Source organism: Macrobrachium nipponense, chromosome 5, assembly GCF_015104395.2.
Source record: "Macrobrachium nipponense isolate FS-2020 chromosome 5, ASM1510439v2, whole genome shotgun sequence".
NCBI lineage: Eukaryota > Metazoa > Arthropoda > Malacostraca > Decapoda > Palaemonidae > Macrobrachium > Macrobrachium nipponense.
The window spans coordinates 54,045,473-54,068,114 of record NC_061107.1 but is presented as its reverse complement, the minus strand read 5'-3'; the positions used below and the strand labels follow the sequence as shown (position 1 = coordinate 54,068,114).

The 22,642-nt window shown below is 43.1% G+C and overlaps 1 protein-coding gene across 1 annotated transcript in view; it reads right to left on the bottom strand.

The window, feature by feature from the left end:
- LOC135215332 (tubulin gamma-1 chain) overlaps positions 1 to 22,642 on the bottom strand; it is a gene marked incomplete in the record, with an annotated part of 244,554 nt that overhangs the window by 77,216 nt on the left and 144,696 nt on the right. The window contains 1 exon segment of the mRNA XM_064249891.1: positions 10,937 to 11,048. Coding sequence (XP_064105961.1) covers positions 10,937 to 11,048 — 112 coding nt within the window.

Sequence of the window (22,642 nt, the reverse complement as noted above, 5' to 3'; positions counted from 1 at the left end):
AGTTGTGGAGATGCGGGGTGCAGAACAATAATTTGAGTAGCAATGCCCAGCTCTGGTTATTGCCTTATTCTGATTAATTTACCTTTAAAGATATGGGATTAACCAGGTGTAATTTGTAGCCTTCAAGATAGGCTACTACCTCATAGTCCATTTGATCTATATAAAACAGTAAATTACTAACGTGAAACTTTATAGTTAGGGTATCACCTAGTGTTGGTTACTGTCAAGTCCTGATTAACTGTTTTTGGTCTACTAAAGCTATGCTATCCTATCACCTAATGTTAATCTCTCTCTCTCTCTCTCATATATCAGTACTGTACTGTACCATAAACATGAAAAAACCATGAAAATAAACAAATACAGCTTGTTCACAACAGAGCATGGAGGTAGTGTTGCTGTATTTTTTGCTTTGTCTGACTTATTATGCCGTATTTCATTAGAAGTTTAGTTGACTATGAATAGCACACTCGTTATAACAGTACACAAGAGAATATTTTTGGGGTTTCTGTTCCAATGGACATGACGATAACCGAAAGTCTGCGATAATAGTGCTGATAACTGAGGATTGGCGCCGAAAATTCAGTTGTCATCGCTGATAACCGAGGATTGGTACTGAAGATTCAGCTATCGTCATCGCTAGACAAGCCCCATAAAACTGGATTGCTGATAACCAGGGACTGCCTCTGTCACTGGCGATGTTCCTTTTCAAATCATTGTAAAAATATTTAGAATATGAATTTCATAATTAGGCAACACTCAACATTCTCCTCCCAACCAGCCTCCTTCCCAGCAAGTTACTGTGCTTCAGTATATAAACTCTCTCTCTCTCTCTCTCTCTCTCTCTCTCTCTCTCTCTCTCTCAGGTAAGCAGATAAGAGATTGATTGTTTTATGTATGTATGTTTGTTTATTTTGTATAGGGTAGTTTTATAGGTAAAAGTGATGTTACTTTGTTGTACATTTTTTCTTAATTTCCATGCTATAATTACATACAAGTTTTTGAATTTCAGTAAAAGCAGACTGGGAAATAAAATTTAGATGAGGGAATATTTCTTTTACAGTAATATAATTTCAAATACAGCTTATATTACCCTTAAAGAGAGAGAGAGAGAGAGAGAGAGAGAGAGAGAGAGAGAGAGAGAGAGAGAGAGAGAGAGAGGCGAGAGAGAGAGAGAGAGATTAGAGAGAGAGAGAGAGAGGAGAGGATTTGAGAGTAGAGAGAGAGAGAGAGAGAGAGAGATTGTTTACTTAAGTACATTTTGGGGCCTTCCTATCATTCCGGGGTAGGCCTCAGAATGAGCTTAATGAGCTTATGGTGCCAGTATCAGCTCGTTATGGCATCATAAATTGCTGATTCCACATAAGTGACTTAACAATTAAAGCTGTAAGCTCTCTTACCTGGCAGTCGAAGATTAAAATTTCCTGGCGGCGGCGGCACTGCCATCGTTCATGTAGGTGATGCAGGTCCCGCCCACTTTCGGAAATTCCAGGTACTGCTGAGCTAACTATTGTCAATTTGCTTTCTGCTGGCCAGGTAAGAGAGCTTACAGCTTTAATTGTTAAGTCACTTGTGTGGAATCAGCAATTTATGATGCCATAACGAGCTGATACTGGCACCATAAGGTGCCGATAATAGAGTTATGGCGCCATAACATACTTAACAGACGTGCCATTCACTGGTTATCAGCCATAAGTGCCATAAATAAGAGTGTTTCGGTTGATGGCAGTTTTCGCTTATCTGCACCCCGCTGAGAACGGCACCCCCACCCATAACCGGGGACTGCCTGTATAATTACTGATCACCTAAAGAGAAAACTTAGGTGAAATGGCTCAAATGAGAATCCATGAATGATCATGAAAAGAGAAATTAAGACGAAAAGGACAAAATGTGACACTGAAAAAGTAAAAAATTAAATACTAGAATTATTGAATTAAGTACTATAATGAACTTTAGGTAATCCAGCAGTAAATGGAAAAGATTCTGGTAATTTGCAGTACTACTGATCTTCTGTCTGTTGAATGTTTGTGATTTATGGTTTTGTTTTTTTCTTCGTTTTTTTTTGGTTGAAAACAACAAAAACTCACAACACTAAAGTACTATCCAAGATATTCAAAGACCATGAATGCAGGTTGTACATAAGTAACAGATTTCTAGTTAAACAAATTTGAGATCATCTTCCCGCTGCAGTACAGTGGCCCACTTTTTTACGATTTCACATTTCCATGTTGCATTTTGTTACAGATTTTTGTGGAACACTAGTATTCACTTGTCTGCCGGGGAAATTTCATTAATTCATGAAATTTTTCATAAAGCAATATTCACTAATTACTGCTTTTTCATTTTTTCATGACTACATTTTTACGATAAATTATTTAATAATTTTCATATGTTCATATTAATGTCAACAGAGCAAAATATCTATAAAATATTTCATACAAATGAAATGAATCTGTAACACAAATAATAAACTTGTTAAGCTCATTCTGGGGCCCATCCCAGAATGACAGGTAGGCCCCAGAATGAGATTAACAAGTTTACAGTCTCTCTCTCTCTCTCTCTCTCTCTCTCTCTCTCTCTCTCTCTCTCTCTCTCTAAGCAAAATACAAATTGTAAACTTATTAAGCTCATTCTGAGGCCTACCCCGGAATGATAGGAAGGCCCCAAAATGTACTTAAGTATACAATCTCTCTCTCTCTCTCTCTCTCTCTCTCTCTCTCTCTCTCTCTCTCTCTTTAAGGGTAATATAAGCTGTATTTGAAATTATATTACTGTAAAAGAAATATTCCATCATCTAAATTTTATTTCCCAGTCTGCTTTTACTGAAATTCAAAAACTTGTATGTAATTATAGCATGGAAATTAAGAAAAAATGCACAACAAAGTAACATCACTTTTACCTATAAAACTACCCTATGCAAAATAAACAAACATACATACATAAAAAAATCAATCTCTTATCTGCTTACCTGAGAGAGAGAGAGAGAGAGAGAGAGAGAGAGAGAGAGAGAGAGAGAGAGAGAGAGAGAGTTTATATACTGAAACACAGTAACTTGCTGGGAAGGAGGCTGGTTGGGGGGAGAATGTTGAGTGTTGCCTAATTATGAAATTCATATTCTAAATATTTTTACAATGATTTGAAAAGGAACATCGCCAGTGACAGAGGCAGTCCCTGGTTATCAGCAATCTAGTTTTATGGGGCTTGTCTAGCGATGACGATAGCTGAATCTTCAGTACCAATCCTCGGTTATCAGCGATGACAACTGAATTTTCGGCGCCAATCCTCAGTTATCAGCACTACTATCACAGATTTTCAGTTATCGTCATGTCCATTGGAACAGAAACCCCAAAAATATTCTCTTGTGTACTGTTATAACGTGTGTGCTATTCATAGTCAACTAAACTTCTAATGAAATACGGCATAATAAGTCAGACAACGCAAAAAATACAGCAACACTACCTCCATGCTCTGTTGTGAACAAGCTGTATTTGTTTATTTTCATGGTTTTTTCATGTTTATGGTACAGTACAGTATACTGATATATGAGAGAGAGAGAGAGAGAGAGAGAGAGAGAGAGAGAGAGAGAGAGAGAGAGAGAGAGAGAGAGAGAGAGAGAGAGAGAGAGAGAGAGAGAGAGAGAGATTAACATTATGTAACAAACTTAGCATTCTGTTTAGAGGTAAAAGTCCTGTCATTCTAAACTATCAACATATTTTGGATATGCTCCATACAGTAGTACTGTATCCTAAAATATGTACCAGTATGGTCAATATAATTTCAAAATCCTCTTACAACACAAGAAAATATCAATAGTATATGAAAAATGTACACCCAGTGCATTACAGTATGCACAAGTTACATAGGCCAAAGAAAACATGTGTCTGAATGATAAGGGATACTTGAGTAACAGTTGTAGCAACATGACTGAAATATTAGGGTATTCTGGGATGTTTGAACTATCAAGTTGACAGTTTGGGAAATAAGTTAAAATAGTTAGTTACAAGCAATTAGGGGTATATATAGCCTACTTAAAAGTACCAGTAGTAGGAGAGTACTGTGATGTGAGGTTACATCGGGTGTTTTGGGATGATGGTTTGGGGTGCATTTTTGTTTGAAATATGGGATTTTGACGAAGGAAAAATCTATTTCTGGGCAAGGGCCCGTGTCGCCCAGTGAAATATCCTTTCAGTTCACTTTTCTAAGGTAAATAATGCTAACATTACCATAGAAAAATAAAAAGGGGATGTCAGAGCATTCTGACTCGCTCACCCTAAATAAAAGAGTGTGTCGGTATGGTACTGGGGCGAGTGAAACCACTACCACAGGCCTCTTATCATTTAGATCTCTCCTCCACAAAATCCCCTTGCTAGAGAGAGCTGGTACACAGCCCGCGCCAGCAACTACTACTACTTGCTCACCCACTCCAACACCACCGCCTCTAGCGGCCATCCTTGAAGTTAGAAGACCAAGCTTGGGCACAAGGGTGGGAGAGAAAAAAAGGGGGGGGATTTCACTGGGCGACAAGGGCCCTTGCCCAGAAATAGATTTTTCCTTCGTCAAAATCCCTTTTCTGGGCTCAGCCCGTGTCGCTTCGTGAAATAGTACCAGAGAATTAGCACAAGCTTGGGGAAAAGGTAACAGTATATAAGGTAATAAGAAAACACAAAAAACATGAGTATAATCTAGATTAAATATTACAAAGTTATCGTATAAATACTTAAACTAACTTATAGTAACTTATGTTAGCCTTAAATAAGTAACAGGAATTAACAGTATACTTATGCTAACTTACGATAACTTTAAACTAGAATAATACATTATATACAGTTGTGAGTAACCCTAGCATAAAAATATGGGAAAACATCACGATATAGCCTTTTGGCAGCTAAGGCTCGAAATTAGGGTAGAGCCTGGTGGCAGGATCACAGGAAAATTGTTAGAGAGGCAGGTAGAAAGGAGATCTGGATCTATGACTAAACTACTTAGGCAGTGTCAGGAGAAACTGTGTTTCCCGCTGCCACTGCGGGAAACTTAAGAGATTCTAAGGATTTCAGGTAGTGACGTCTGAATACTGTCGGCGACTTCCAGCCCGTATACTTCTTTAGATCATCGAAATTCATGTGTTGAAAATAATTAATTGAGGTGGCTACTGCCCTGATGTTGTGGGCTTTGGGGAATGAATCAGGGTTGGCTTGTTTGATAAAGTATAGGATTTGTTGCCTAATTCCTTTTAAGGAAATAATGCCACCTTTCTCTCTTATGAATAAGGGACCTGAGGACCTAGAAGATGTCCTGGACAGATAGGCTCGTCAGGTCGTCACTGGACATAGAGAGGGGTCTTGAGGAAGAGGGAGGATCTTCCAAGGAGCCCATCTCATTAAAGGATCCTCATTTTTGGCCAAAATACTACGGTCTGGGGATAGAAGAACTTCTCCTGATGGAAGAAATTCGATATGGCCAGGGTCTCTAGAAAGAGCCGACAGTTCAGATATCCTGGCTCCTGAAGCCAGGCTTAGCAGAAATAACGTTTTCCTTAGGAGTGGTATATAGCTACATGAATTGTTGTCAGTATCTGAAGCCAGTTTGAGAACATCATTTAAGAACCATGAAACTGAGCTAGGTCTCTCTGATGGTCTGAGCCTAGCACAAGCTTTAGGAATAGACGAAAAATAAGAGTCTGTTAAGTCTATCTTAAAGCCAAACTGGAAGATTTTCTTTAAGGCTGACTTATTGGTAGTAATAGTACTAGTTGCTAAACCTTTTTCAAATAAGGATCTGAAGAAGGAGATGCCCAGATTAGTAGTCATGGTTCGAGATTCTGTTTCCTTCAGGAAATTTGCTAGCTTTTTAACAGCTGCGTCATACTGACGTAAAGTTGATTCTCTTTTATCCGATTCTAAGAAAAGGATATTTTGAGGATCAATATTTGCATCTCTTTTAGCCGCGAACTTCATGAAGTCCATAAAGTTAGGGTTTTGAGAATTCCTGAGGAAGCGAACACAGTCCTCATTTTACTGGTTGAGATAGCTTGGAATTGGGAATCCGTTGAGGCTGGAGACCCAATTCCAGAAGCAGAGGGAACAAGTTGTTCTTGGGCCAATCCGGGGCTACTAGAGCAACTTGCCCTTTGAAAGACCTGAGTTTGTTCAGGACTTTCAATAGAAGATTCACTGGAGGAAAGATGTATATCTTCTTCCACTGATTTCAATCTATGGACATGGCATCTGTGGCATAAGCCAGAGGGTCCAGGTTGGGACCCACATAACATGGGAGCTTGTGGTTCGATTGTGATGCGAAAAGATCCACCTGGAGGCCTGGGACCTTTTGGCATATCCACTGGAATGAGCGCCTGTCCAGAGACCACTCCGATTCTAGAGGAACTGAGCGAGACAGGGCGTCTGCTATCATGTTCCTTACTCCCACCAGGTGAGTGGAGGATAGATGCCATTTGTATTTGGCTGCTAGTGAGAAAATGGCTATCATGACGTTGGTTCAGTACCGTGACTTGATTTGGATCCTCCCCTGTTGATGCAGTGTACTACTACTGCACTGTCCAATACCAGCTTGATGTGGGATTTCTTGGCTGGTAGAAGCCTCTTCAATGTGAGGAATACTGCCATAGCTTCTAATACATTTATGTGAAGCTGGCGGAACTGAGGTGACCAAGTCCCTTGTACTTTCCTGAATTGGGAGTATCCTCCCCACCCGCTTAGAGAAGCGTCCGTGTGGATAACCAACGCCGGAGGGGGAAATTGAAGACGGATCAACTTGGATAGGTTCTTGACCTCCGCCCAGGGGCGGAGTCGTTTGCGGAGAATCGGCGGGATGGCTGACAACTTGTCTCGAGATTTGTTGTTTGCTCTTGAGCGCCAGACCCGGTTAATATCTTTCAGCCTTGCCTTCAGCAGAACATCTGTAACTGATGTAAACTGGAGAGAGCCTAGGATTCTTTCCTGGTTTCTTCCTTGATGTTAGTTTGCATTTGAGAAACTGCCTTGTTGCTTTGGCTATTTCCTTCCTTTTGGACAACGGAATTGACAGTGTGTGGGAGTTCAAGTCCCATTGAATGCCGAGCCATTGAAAGCGGGAGTTCGGCGTTAGCCTGGACTTGGTCTTGTTTATTTGGAACCCCAGATGTTCCAGAAACTGTATTACTTTGACCGTAGCTTTGTGGCATTCTTCGACGGTTGTTGCCCAAACGAGCCAATCGTCCAGATACGCTACTACCATTATTCCCTGGGATCTTAGTTTTTGAACTACTGATTCCGCCAACTTCGTGAATACCCTGGGGGCCACGTTCAACCCGAAGGGCATCACTTTGAAGGAGAATGCCTGGTCTCCCATTCTGAAGCCTAGGTACGGGCGGAAGTGTCTTGCAACTGGAATATGATAGTATGCGTCTGTAAGATCGATAGAGGTGGTGACAGCCCCACGGGGAAGTAAGGTCAGCACCTGCGAGACAGTCAGCATTTTGAACTTGTCGCAACGAATGAATAAGTTTAGACGGGACAAGTCTAAGATTATTCTTCGTTTGGTTGAGCCTTTCTTTGGCACGCTGAACAAGCGTCCTTGAAACTTTAAATGCTTGACTCTTGATACTACCCCTTTCTGAAGGAGTTTCTTGTGCATACTCCGTCAATTCCTTTGTTGGTTTTTGAAGGAAGGTCTTGGATGGGGGAGGACCTTTGGTCCAACTCCATCCCAGTCCTTTGGACACAATACTTTGTGCCCAATTGCTGAATCCCCATCTGTGGCGATAGAGGAACAGTCTCCCTCCTACCTGAGGGTTCTCACTGACTTGGGGTAGGGCGTGATCCACGTCCTCCCCGGAAGTGCTTGCCTCTGCTAGGTCAGTGAGAACCCTCAGGTAGGAGGGAGACTGTTCCTCTATCGCCACAGATGGGGATTCAGCAATTGGGCACAAAGTATTGTGTCCAAAGGACTGGGATGGAGTTGGACCAAAGGTCCTCCCCCATCCAAGACCTTCCTTCAAAAACCAACAAAGGAATTGACGGAGTATGCACAAGAAACTCCTTCAGAAAGGGGTAGTATCAAGAGTCAAGCATTTAAAGTTTCACCTTAGGGATAGCTTAAGTGGATTTCGGCATAACCGAAATTTCACTCTCCGAAAAGCCTTGGAAAGACGTAGAAGAGTAATTAGGAGATGAAGATCCAGAAGGACCCAAGGGAAGCCCTTGAGCCCCCAACAAACCTACCTCAACTAACAAGTTACCTTATTCACCTACCGCCATTGGCTCTAAATTTAGGTCCAGAGTAGCCACATCGTCCGCGATCTCAGGATTGCCTTGGGCCGCCAGCGCCTGCGCCACTTGCTGCTGAATGGCGGAGATGTAAGGGGCCGCCGCTGCCGGGTCGATGTAACCAGTCCCGCCCAGGAAGGGGCAGACAGCCATACTCTTGTCCAGGATGTATGGCTGCCCCTTAGTTACGTTCTTCCCGAACCCGCCGACCCAGGCCCTCAGGGTTGCTGACGCGGCATCTTTCACGGCGGTAGCCTAGAAGAGAGGGTCATTGTAATCCTTACAACGAAGCCCCAAAGTTATATGATTAATTATCTTAAACTATGTCATTTATATCTCTTATAGGACTGTTTGAATAATCAGTTATAAGCAATGTATTCCGGTATATACTTACGCCGGAGGAAAACTGCTCTACTAGATCGTAGCATATTGAGCAGGCTTCGTGGTGCCATACCGCTATGTCACCATAGCGGATGGCGCAGGGGGCATGAGTCCGGCAGACCTCGTGGCCACAGGGGTCCTGCAATATAGCATTGCAGCCGGATTCCTGGCAGTTAGTAGCCTGTAAGTGAACAGATACATGAGTATCGGCGGTTACTAACAGGACAGCCTGTTAAGAAATATAATACTCTGCTATATGCCGGAGTGAAAAATTTTTGGCATTAGCCCTCTCCTGTTCTCCTGTAGAGATATGTCCGTGAGGCCTGGTATACTAGTCAGATAGTTTCCGGGGCACCGGAGTAAGGAGTTTCACCAAACTAGCCACCAGTCTATACGCCGGGGTGAGGAGTAGAAGGACGGCGGAGGAACATGAGAGGGTTAAGCCAAAAAAGAGATAACAAGAATAGGTGGAGCGCACTCCGCCGTATAAAAATTTCGCAGGCAGGAGGAGAACCCGGTTGGTGAGCGGGCACTCCGCCAGCTTAGCGGAATATACAAACAATAATGATAACATTTAAAGATAACAATAGGAACAAAAATGTATGTATATATAGATGCATGTAGTGGTGCTACTCTCCGTCACACTGGGGTAGGAGAGAGCTAAGGAGGGACCCGAGGAGGACCGAGTACAAGCGAGCGAGGTGGCCAACCCAACCCGAGCGTACAAGAGACCCCCCCCGCCCCATGGAACCCAAGGTGAGAACGGTATGAAGAGCCAGACTCAGGAATCCCCCCCTACGACTCCCATATCCTCTCTGGGGAGAGAGGAGGAGGGGAGGAGAGCCCGGGTGGTTGCCGTGGCAACCGTGAGCGAGCGCGACCTGCCTTCCCACCCGCGTAGGGGAGGGGGAAGCAGGGAGGGGGACTGAGCTGATGGCTCGTGGCGATCGTCTGGCCCACTGCGAACGTGGTAGGACCACGCGGATGGAAAGACCAGGCGAACTGAGGTACCCTAGGCTAGCACAAACCGTCTCCTACATGCGATATAATAAAAACACAGTTATCAAAATAGAAAGGAAGGGAATCATAAGATAAAGGGAAAGTAACGTCCTAGAGAAGCTAGGCTAATAAACTGGAAGGTAGGAAGCCCAACTACTCGGGAGCTGGACTCTGCCGATACGTAGAAACGGAGGGCGACGGCCAGGGTGGTAGGACTAAAAAAGAAAGAGAGGGGCATACAACCCCACATGCCTAACAGACCTAGACAAAGGCACATGCATGCATGAACACTGAGCTAAGACATAAAGGCATAGGATTCCCATAAAAGTAAAATACAGATAGCACATCTTGCACCACACATAGAAATAAGCATAAATACTGCACATACATAGCTACAACGGTATGGGAGACCGAAGGAGCTAGAATGAATCACACGAGGCGAGCTGGTATGGCAAGCCTGAAGCCATGTCGCAGGAGGCACTGTAATAATAACTAAAAACAGCGGTAAAACGGGTCCTAGCTGGCTAAAATTACGTGAAGCACTTAGGCAGTACTTAACTTAACTGCGGCGAAGGCTTGAAGTTCCATGGTAACGAAAAAATCCCAAAACGGAAGCACAAAAGCGCTGTGGAAGAAAAACAAGTGTGTGCAGGATGCTGCTAACGGAAAGGATGGCCGCTAGAGGCGGTGGTGTTGGCGTGGGTGAGCAAGTAGTAGTAGTTGCTGGCGCGGGCTGTGTACCAGCTCTCTCTAGCAAGGGGATTTTGTGGAGGAGAGATCTAAATGACAAGAGGCCCGTGGTAGTGGTTTCACTCGCCCCAGTACCATACAGACACCCTCTTTTATTTAGGGTGAGCGAGTCAGAATGCTCTGACATCCCCTTTTTATTTTTCTCTGGTAATGTTAGCATTATTTACCTTAGAAATATGAACTGAAAGGATATTTCACGAAGCGACACGGGCTGAGCCCAGAAATTATACTTTTAGTATGATACTTTAAGCTTTTGTTTGAACTATCAAGCAGTGAGATGTTAAAATACGTAGTCAGTTATAAGCATTTAGTTTAAGGGGTACAAGGTATTTGGTGGTTATAAGCCAGTTATAAGTATTTTAATAGGGTTTTTGCATTTCCGCAGATTTTGCATTTCCACAGTAGGTTCTGGAACCTATTCCCACATAAAAATGGAGGAGCACTGCACTACTGTTCCTTAAGAGCTATTGTCCTTTATCATTATATTTTCTTGTCAATTCACATTATAATTCCTGTTTTAAACTTAAAATACAATTTACAAGCCATACCTCCTGATCTGTGCTAAGTGGTGTAAAACCAGTCATAAGGAAGTGTAATCTTGGTGTAGGAATCAGTGGTGCAATTAGGCCAATTAAATCATTGTTCATATATGATGGATACCTGAAATAATTATAAATTTGTTGGATCATCTTTATACTATGCTTCACGTTACTAGAATACAAAATAATTATTATTGTAAAATAATTATAAATTGTTGGACTATACTATACTAAATACAAAATGTGTTTCAAAAACACAAACTTCACCACTTACTTATGTTATATTGGATTATATGGCGCAGTGCTGGCCATGAAGGCACTTCAATGGAAAAATAACTGGCCTTCCTCTATTGAAAAATGCTCACATAAAGTCACATCCTATCACAGTAAGTTCTCAGTAACAGCACAGTTTATGCAGATTTAGCCATCTGAAATATTATGATCTAACACAATATTGAAGTGAAATGAACAATAAGAAGTTGAAAGGTGAAAGTGAAAGGTATAATTCTTTCAAAATACTTGAAACAAGAGCAGTGACCTTTCTTTGGAAGAAATACATTAGTATGTTGAAATTTCATTTACGTCAGATGTAAATCCAGTCTTTCATACAATGATTCCCATTATGTTGTTGCTTGTGAACACCACTAGTATATTCTTTAATGGTCTGACTGCACTCTATGTCCAATTAAATCATGCTTGCAGGTGCCATCTCATTTTAGTACCAAGTCTGACAAACAGCTGATGCTCACCATGTAACAATTCTTATGTTAACAAGCAGAACTGATGATTATACAGGTATAATCACACTCTGATGCCAGAGTTCCATTGTTGTTAATTTTTTCAAGCTACAGCTAAGCAAAATAAGTAAACTTCATACCCTACATGAGGTGCAGTAAATTAACATAGATGAATTTCCTCAGATGTCTTCACTTACACTGAATCCACTGGATTTTGAATGATTATTCATTTGAGAAGCCACACCACCATTGCACTGAGAGACTCCAAAGGATGATCTCTGGATATAAAAGCCCAACATTCCTAGAACTGTTGGAACCACTGAAACAGGGTGACAAGAAGGTTCCTCCTTAGTGAAGATTGGCTTCTTTGAGCATGAAGACAATGGCTTTTTATGGACAAGTCTGTTAGAGACCTAATAATCAAAACAAATTCCTATAAACTTTCTATATGTGACCAGTGCCGACAAGTGTCTCCTTCAAAGGAAGTTTAGTAACAGGTAGGAAGTCACCTAGCTTGGACTTGGAATTAGCAGTCGTTCCCTTCACAATGGAGGAAAAAGATATACATGTATAGGTAAATCTCTTCTTAGATGTTGATAGGCTGTATTAGTTGAATGCTGTGACGCAAAGCTTGTTGGCCAAGATAAAACTTTGGAAAAGTAACTCAGTTCCCTGTCCTAAAATTCTGTAGTTGGGTATACAGCTTCCCAGCCCCCTAAGATTTTGGCATCTGCTAGCAAAAGAATCTTAGCCACACCGTGGTACCTTGACCTACAAGTGAATTAATATAAGAGTTTTATGAGGTACAAGTTGTCACTCGATCGATTTTTTGCTTTGTTACATAAACAAAAAATGGAGGTGCAAGCAAGCTCAAGATGCCTCTGCTACATAGATGGCATAGTGACAAAAATTAAGATTAGCAAAGAAGAGAAGTAAATGTGCATCTTTTAAAAGCATATAGCAGTCAATGTTTTGGTTTGGAAATCAGCTGATGGCAAATACGAATTTGTTTCGCCATATTTAACTCAATTCTGAGAACATTTTCTTGCTTCTAGTTAGCATAAACAAATATCTAGATACATACTTGACTTATACGAGACAAGGTCATTTTTCATTATACAACATGTTTTTTTCTGGGCTTAACCTGTGTCGCCCTGTGAAATGGTTCCTTGGATACTATTTCTTAGGAATAAATATTGCTATTCATCCTAGAGAAAAAAGAAACAATATAATGCCAAGATAAATGGCTCGCTCACCTCTAATAGAAGTGTCGGTATAGTAAGGAGCGAGTGGAATCACTACCAGAGGTCCCTTACCATTTAGCTTCTTCCTTCGACAAAACCCCGAACTACGGAAGAGCCGTGCTACAGCTCCCGGTCTACTACTACCGTGAGCGCCTCCGACGCCTGAGACGTTATTTCCTTCGATAGCGCGCTTTACCATCACACGTTAAAATTTTTCTGTGCTGTGTATTCGCTTATTCTGAATTTATCTTTTATTTCAAGATGTCTTCAGCTTCTGCTTCTAAGTTAAGTACTGTTTGGGGTTACTGATCTCATTTTATGATGATCGTGTTTTTTATATATATTCGGAGCCTTATCGGCCGGTATGCCCCTTGACCGAATGGCGGTACGGGTTCTCTCTTTCGGTCTTCCATACCGTTAGGGATTTCCCTTCTCCCGTACTTTAGATATGGTTACTTACACATAGTCTCTATATCTTTTATGCAGTTAGCTTATTAGTTAGGCCTCCACGGGGCACGCTCCGACTGCACGTTTCGGACCTTAGTCTAGCTACGCCTTACGTTGTTAGGACTTTTTATCAGTCATGGTTTTGAGAGTTATTTCATCTTATTATTCTGATGTTCCCTCTTACCTTCTCTAGTTCCTGATTACCAATTAATAATATTGTAGGTACTAGGTTGGGCTAACATACACCATGCTTCGGTATGGCGATTAGCTTGCTTACCCTGTTATCACTATTTTTACCGCTAGGTTAGGCTTTCATATCCCAATTGTCGATTGGTGATTAGCCTACCCCCCGTTTTCTTGAACTAGAGGTTAGATTAGGCTAACATACCCCTTTCTTCGGATCGGCGATTAGCCTATTCTTCCGATTGATTAGCTTCGTGTTCCCCGTGTTAGCCTAGCTTTAAGATATCGCTTTAATTTTATTATTTGATGATTTATTATAAGTAATCCTATATATATCAATGATATTGATGTTGTTCCGACGGCTCTTCCCCACCTCTTGTTTATCACCTGGCTGGGAAGACCACTGGTCGATCGCGGTGAGCCACCTGGTTACGGGATCCCCCACCCGTCCCCCCATTTCCCCCTCCATACATTGCCATCCACGTCGATGGGTGATGACTCGTTTCTCACAGCTAGCGTCCGAGTCTGCAAGAGAGGGGGTGACTCACGGGGCTGGTGGGGGGAGCTCCCCCTACTGTGTTCTCACTCGTCATGTGTCTCGGGGGCTCGGGACCTCCTTCCCCTATTCTTCTCCGTCCTTAACTGGCGCTCAGGGGAGGCTCCCTACCCCACATACTTCCCTACCCTTTCCCCCCCAGTTCAGTCCGGCAGGTGTCTATCCGCCGCTACCGAACATAGAGAGGGGGGAGGGAGCCACTGGGTGCCTATCCACTTAGGATAGTTTACACGAGCACTTACTGATATGATGGGTTTTTTATTTTTTATTCTAATTTATTGTTTAAAACCTTTTGCGTTACCTCCGGGTTTTTTTTTATTTCCGCCTCTTGCACTATCCCTTGCTTCGTTAGAAGTTTGACATTGCTCACTCAATATTAATTAACTCCGGGCCATACGGAGAACTCCGGGCCCTACGGAGTCTATTTTTAACCATATAACAAGTGAGCTTAGGCGGAGGCAGAGACTTTCTTCCTCGTAACGTAACTCTACGTATATTCCATACGAAGCGAGCATTAGAGCTTACTCCGGCATTCCTTTGCATGCCACTTATACGTAGAACTCTATCCGTCGGTCCTACTCCGGCACCCACGGATATTTTTGCATTTTATACCACCGGAGGTTTGTCATTGGTACTCATGTATCCTTTGACTTACAGATGTTGTGCTGCCAGGAGATTGGGTGCAGTGCCGTCCTCCAAGAACCCGTGCGGCCATATAGTATGCCGCTCTCATGCAGGATGTGCAGTGAAAGTGGAGGATTTTATAGTTTGGCACCACGAAGCCTGCCAACCTGCTACTTGCTAGTAGGCGATGCCTTACTAGTAGTAAGTTTTCTTAGCACTTCCTTCATTCATTCATCACCTGGAATACTTGTTATTATCATATACCTTTCACATATGGGGACACATATTCACATAGTCTCAACACACAGACATTCTCCCCTATCCTCTCCCTAACTCTAGACCTTTCTTACAGGGTTCTGATGAGGAGAAGAAGAAGGCTTTGTCTACTCTCAAAGCATGGGTAGGGGGTTTTGGCCGGAATTCGAAGGGCCGCCCCTACATTCTTACCCAGGACATGGCGGACCTAGTATTCCCATGAGGCCAAGAAAAAAAAAAAAAAAAAAAAGGATCAGTGGTGGACCCTGATAGCGGCCGCCCCTTTGCTGGCCTACCTCCAGGTCATGATCTCCCTTCAGGATGGGGATTTCCCAGAGGACGTAGCAGAAGACGTTGCGGCAATGAACCTCGACGTCGAACCCATGGCTATTGACTCCATGGGTACAGGTTAAGGGGTGGGTAGTAGGGGCAGCTTCTGTGGGTTCTCAGGGCCCTTTCCTGAGTTCCCTTTCTCCATCACCTTCCACTGATCCTTCTACTTCCACTTCTTTCCGGGGCTTCACTGAAGACCAGCAGTCTGTCCGACCTAAGGTTGCTTCAGTGATCCCCAAGGCTAAGCGACCGAGGAGAAACTTAAAAAGTCTCTCCCCAAGAAATCGGTCATCTTGGCAGACACTGTAACTCCGGCTCACCCCCCGGAGAACAGTTAGGTCAAGGGTGGTCTCTTCGTCTGCGTCGAGGTCCCCCAAACGTAAATCACGTAAGGATCGGGCCCAAGTCCCTCCTTTGATCCCGAATCCTTTTTCGGCAAACATTCTGGAGCAGGTGGGAGTGATCGTAGGGGCCTTGGTTGACAACAAGGTCAGCTCGGTGCTCTCCTAGCTCTCCAGTTCTGTTACGTCTTCCGGCCAGTCAATCCAATCGCTGGCGGAACGGCTGGCCACTCAGGAGAATGCCATCGCCGGGATTCAAACCTCGATCACGGCAGGTTCCCCCCTAACTGTGCCACCTTCTCCTCTTCCAAGACCAGATTCCAGCCAACTGCCGGAATTCAAGGCGGCCAACCCTTGGAGGATTGCTTCATATGCCCCGTTTGTCAACGGAATGTTGACCATCGAAGCATAGGAACTCGAAGGCGTGAGGACTTCGAGTTCCACAGGGACCTTCAACCACCATTCATTGGCTACGTCCGGCTACGGAAGCAGCAATGATGAGAGAAGACAAAGTTCCCAAGGAAACAGTGATCCTTCCGAGGGAACAGGCACAGCAGACTCTAATGAGAAGTCTGGAGGAATGGGGGTGTGAAAATACCCGCATCACAGCCTTTAGAAGTCCCTTCACCATTTTTACTCCGGTGGAAGGGACTCTGCTACCACTGACCCTTAAGGTAGTGGAAGCAACCTTTCAGGCCGCCCTGAAAGACGAAGCCCCTGCCTCAAACTACGAGACGGAACCCACCTCTCTCTTAGTCCCAGGCTCCGAGACGTTACTTCGAGGGTGGGCAGTTCCTACTTTTTCAGTAGGAAAACTAAAGGCGGACTGTGCCACCTCTCTCTTTAGTGAGAGACTTCCTAGGTTGTCGGACTCCCTCATCCAGACGGAGTACGACGCCCGAACCAGGCTCGCGAGATCCCTTTCCTCCATGACTATGGCGGAGATGACAGCTCTTGTATACCAACAAGAGCCGTTGTTTAAAGTTTTGGCTAAAGGTCCGCTGCACACCATGCAGTGTGACCTTTACGACTTCCTCATAGCCAGGAGGAATTGGTAGGAAGCACGTTCTGGCGGAAGCTACTATCCGCCATGAACCGAACAAACTGATTGCTTCCTCAATTTGGGGAACGGACCTCTTCCCAGCACCAGTGGTAGCAGAAGTCCTTCATGAAGCTTCAAAGGTTAACCAGTGCCTCAAAGTCAGGTGGGGACTGGTAGCAAAGCGGAGGCAGGAATCTTCTGGTCCTAACCAAAGGATCAAGAAGAAAACCAAGGAAGTTCTCTCCCTTCCAGCCTTCTCAGCAGACGTTGGTTCAGGCAGTCCCCAGCATCACAAGGGCAAAACCATCGTCGAAGGGTCAGCAACAATACCTTGTCCTGACCCCTCAGTCCCAGCAACCTCAACCCTCTACTTCCTTTGCTGTCTCGCAGCCTACAACTCCAACTAGAAAAGCCAGAACTTTCAGGCTTTCAATAGGTTTGCGAGAGGTAGCAGAGCAAGAGGTGCCTCTCGATTCAGAGTCCGCAGGGCTGCAAACAGAGAAGAGGTTTTCGAGGAGCAAGAGGTGGCCGCCCCTTGGCAAACCAGCAGTGAGAGTCCCAAGGTAGAGGGAGGCTGTACCTCTTCCGCCAGCGGTGGGGGTTCAGCCCTTGGGCTCAAAGTATAGTGACAAAAGGCCTAGGTTGGAGTTGGCTAGAGGGCCCTCCTCCAACAAACAGATTCTATCAAGCACCAACAACGGAATTGGTAGAGTATACCAAAGACCTCCTTCTCAAAGGAGTAGTCTCAAGAGTCAACAATTTTTAAAATTTCAAGGACGCTTGTTCAGCGTGCCAAAGAAAGACTCGGAAAAACCGAAGAATCATCTTAGACTTGTCCCATCTGAACTTATACATCATTGCGACAAGTTCAGGATGCTGACCGTTTCGCAGGTACGGACCTTACTTTCCCCGTGGGGCCGTCACAACCTCTGTAGATCTTACAGATGCCTACTATCATGTTCCCATAGCCAGACACTTCCATCCGTTCCTAGGCTTCAAACTAGGCAACAGATCCCTACTCCTTCAAAGTAATGCCATTCGGGCTTCAACATAGCCCCAGGATCTTCACCAAATTGGCGGAAGCAGTAGTGCAAGAGCTAAGGAAACAGGGAATAATGTTAGTGGCTTATCTGGACGATTGGCTTATTTGGGCAAAGAACCCCAAGAATGCAAGGAAGCAACGGTTCAAAGTGATCAAATTCCTGGAACATTAGGTTTCCAAATAAACAAAACCAAGTCCAGACTAACACCGGAATCTCGATTCCAGTGGTTAGGCCTTCAGTGGACTTGCAATCGCACACTCTATCAATTCCGTCGTTGAAAAGGAAAGAAAATTGCAAGAGCTACAAAACAATTTTCTCAAACAACGACAAACATCTCGGAGGTGCCAGGAGAGGATCCTGGGCTCACTCCAATTTGCATCAGTCACAGACGTTCTGCTCAGAGCCAAACTCAAAGATATAAACAGAGTATGGCGCTCAAGAGCGAATTGCAGATCACGTACAAACTAGCCTCTATCCCAGCGATCTTACGGAAACGTCTCCGCCCATGGACGGAGACAAAGAATCTTTCAATAGCAATTCCTCTACAGTTCCCTCCTCCATCATTAGTGATCCACACAGACGCCTCACTAACAGGGTGGGGAGGATACTCCCAGTACGAAAAAGCTCAAGGAACTTGGTCGTTAACATTCCGCCAGCTACATATCAATGTACTGGAGGCCATGGCAGTATTCCTTACACTGAAACGACTTCCGTCCGCCCAAGAACTCACATTTCAAACTAGTTCTGGACAGTGCAGTAGTATACACTGCATCAACAGGGCGGATCCAAGTCAAGCCACTTGAACCATGTCAGATAGCCATCTTCTCTCTGGCAAACAAAACAAATGGCACCTGTCAGCCACTCACCTGGCAGGAGTCAAGAACGTAGTAGCAGACGCTCTATCTCGCTCCGCTCCGTTGGAATCGGAGTGGACACTGGCAGGAGTTCATTCAATTGGATCAGTCTACAAGTCCCGGACTCCAAGTAGACCTCTTCGCCACGGAGTCAAACCACAAACTCCCTTGTTACGAGGCACCCAACCTCGATCCTCTAGCATACGCTACGGATGCAATGATCCTCGATTGGAACAAATGAAAGATATTTACCTCTTCCCTCCGGTGAACCTTCTCATGAAAGTTTTAGACAAACTCAGGACATTCAAAGGCCAAGTAGCTCTAGTAGCTCCCAACTGGCCCAAGACAATTGGTTCCTCTACTCCTAGAGTTGAGACTCCGACCACTACGGATTCCCAAACCCCAAACCCCGAACTAACCCAGTTAGTGCAAACTCAGACTGTGTCCGCTTCCTCAAGAATTCAGAAAACCCTAACTTTTATGGATTTCCTGAAATTCGCAGCCATGAGGAATGCAGAAATTGATCCCAGAACATCTCATTCTTGGAATCAGATAAAAGAGAATCTACTCTCGGCAATCATGATTCATCTGTCAAGAAACTAGCAGAGTTCCTTAAGATGTCAAATCCCAAGTCATGACAAACGAACCTAGCCATAACTTTCTTCAGATCATTGTTTGAGAAAGGTTTAGCAGCAAGCACTATCACTATGACCAAATCAGCTCTTAAAAAGATCTTCCAATTTGGTTTTAGCATAGACCTTACGGATTCGTACTTTACGTCCATACCAAAAAGCTTGTGCTAGATTAAAGACCATCAACGAGACCTAAATCAGTCTCTTGGTTCCTAAATGATGTCCTCAAACTAGCCTCGGACATTAACAATGACTCTTGCAATTATATAACCCTCCTGAGGAAAACCCTATTTTTATTAAGTTTAGCCTCCGGAGCTAGAATATCAGAACTGTCAGCCTTATCAAGGGAACCAGGCCACATTGAGTTCCTCCCCTCAGGGGAAGTCCTCTTATCCCCAGATTGCCATTTTCTAGCCAAAAATGAAGATCCACAGGACAGATGGTCCTCGTGGAAAATCCTACCACTACCTCAAGACATTTCCCTTTGTCCTGTCAATCATTAAGAGCCTACCTAAGCAGAACAACTCTGAAATCTTCAGGCCCGTTGTTCATTAGGAAGGAAGGTGGTACATTATTATACTTCATTAAACAGGCCAATCCAGAGTCCTTTCCTCGGGCCCACGATGTTAGGGCGGTGGCCACATCTATTAATTATTTCCAACACATGAATTTTGACGATCTTAAGAAATATACAGGCTGGAAATCTCCGACAGTTTTCAAACGGCACTACCTAAAACCCTTAGAAGCCCTCAAATTTCCAGCAGTGGCAGCTGGAAACACAGTTTCTTTCTCCTGATTCTTAATTTTCCTATAAACTTCTTGTAGCCTTCCCTTCTACCTGCCCCATTGCACCCTTACTTAGTTTAGTCGCCTCCATGTATTGGGTTACCTTGAGTTTTGCTATTGTTCATCATTCAAGTTGGATTCAGTTCCATTCTTTTGTATATATCAACTTATATCCTGTCTTTGCCTAACCTGTATATTTATTGCTTGTTGTTAGGCTAACTAATTTCAAGTTATAACCCATGTTTTAGGGCTTATACTTTCCCATATTGTAATTTTAGTTGATTATTATATTATTAACCTTACAAGTGTTTAACTTTGACCTTCTTAATTTATCTGTACTGTCCCTCAAGCTTGGTGTTTTAGCATTCTCTGGTACTATTTCACAGGGCGACACGGTTAAGCCAGAAAAGGGATTTTGACGAAGGAAAAAATCTATTTCTGGGCAACGACCTGTGTCGCCCTGTGAAACCCCACCCTGTAGTTAGATTGTCCTCACCCAGCTTACCCCAAGCTTGGAGGCTATCTTCAGGAATGACGCCTCAGGCGTCGGAGGCGCTCACGGTAGTAGTAGACCTGGAGCTGTAGCACGGCTCCTCCGTAGTTCGGGGTTTTGTCGAAGGAAGAAGCTAAATGGCAAGGGACCTCTGGTAGTGATTCCACTCGCTCCTTACTATACAGACACTTCTATTAGAGGTGAGCGAGCCATTTATCTTGGCATTATATTGTTTCTTTTTTTCTCTAGATGAATAGCAATATTATTCCTAAGAAATAGTATCCAAGGAACCAATTTCACAGGGGTGACACAGGTCGTTGCCCAGAAATAGATTTTTCCTTCGTCAAAATCCCTTTAGTAGAAATATGAATAGAATGCCTTGCTGTGATTTAAGAACTAATTTTTTTTTTTTTTTTTTTTTTTGGTGGATGTGTGAACTAAATTGTTTTTTACGTTAACAGAGTATGTTGGCGTGTTTATAGAGTAAAATAAATTATGTGATTCTGATAGCTATTTTCACTTTATAACATTTAATATGAGCTTTACGATATTTTCTTTTACCGGCGTGAAACCAACAGTACAATGTGTTCTTTCAAACCCAGTAGTTTTTATTAAAATTATTTTATCTCAATTTTTTCTGCAGCTGTGTTTGATGGCATAAGTTTACGGGAGTTTTACCCTTGTTGCCGATGCACGTTAATGGTCATTAGCAGCTTGAACAGTTTACTCAGCTTCAGCTACAACTAGGTTTAAATTTAACAATGCATTTCCTTCTTGATTTTTTATCTATAGCAAATAAAGTTATTATATAAAAATATCCTAGTCCTATTCTACATAGCATCATTTATAACATAACTACAGTAATTGTTTACTATCGTACGATGGTTGTTATTGTCCAATTTGGTTGTAGTACTTGGCAAAACAAAAGTTGTTTCTCATTCGGCTGTTCATGTCTGTATGTACACATTTAAGCAACGAGTATAACAATAAAACGATACTTTCATCATTCCCTTTCGCTGTTTTTTAAACTTATTTAACTAGAAGATAGGATAAAGTTAGGCTATTGCGCTCTCTCTCTCTCTCTCTCTCTCTCTCTCTCTCTCTCTCTCGTAAAATCGGATTATCGCAAGACGAATTATCATAACTTGAACACTTGTACACTGTATAAAACCTTATTATATCTTTATATACTCTATTATGTTTTTATATAATATTTGTTATTTAGAAATGTATTTTCCTTAGTTAATATCATGAAACAAAAATATGGGGTGGCATTTTGAGGATTGGGACGAATTAAGGGCATTTCAAGTATTTTGATGTGCGAGCAAATTGAGCTACAAGCTCGGCCATGGAACGAATTAAACTCGTAGGTCAAGGTACCCCTGTATAAGACCGTAGGAATCTACTTCCCAACACTCCAAGCTTTGTCATCATCAGACCTTGTGAATACTGTAGTATTCTAAAACAACATTCATCATGAGGTCCTGTTAGCTCCTGTGAAAATACATGATCTGGGGAAGACAGTGAAGGCAAAATTGATAGGTGGATGACCGAAGAGATACTGAAATGTCTTTTAGAACAATCCGGATTCAGTGAGTTGGGCCTTGAGTACCCAAACACCAAAATTATGCTCCATTAAAGTGTGAAAACTTGAAGCTGGAGAAGGATTGCAAGGCTCCAGGCTGAAAGGAAGCTGAAATCTAATAGAGATATGAACTCCTGAAAAAGTCAAAAGTTCCTAGAGAGCACAGTAATAAACATCAGTTTTCAAGACAGCTTTGGAGCAATTAGGATGTGTACAAACACCAGATCACTGGAGTACAATCCTCTTGAAAAACTGAAAGCAGCAGCTAAACCAATGAACAATTAATAGTCAGCCTCTGCAAGAAAGGAGAGCTTCAAGGATGTTGAGTTATCTGCAACCACCATTCTGGTGTAGGACATAAGCTCAATGGATGTGAAGCAAAAAACCTAAAGGCATTCATCCCATCAGGAGACCCACATGTTCATTTCTATGTAAACACCTTAACATTACCTTCTTAAGAATCTGTGGGCCTGGAAATTTGTAATCCAGGCAGGGCAAAATTAAGTGTAGACCAACGCTTAATCATTTGAAGAACAAAAAATTTGAGGACAATAACTCTC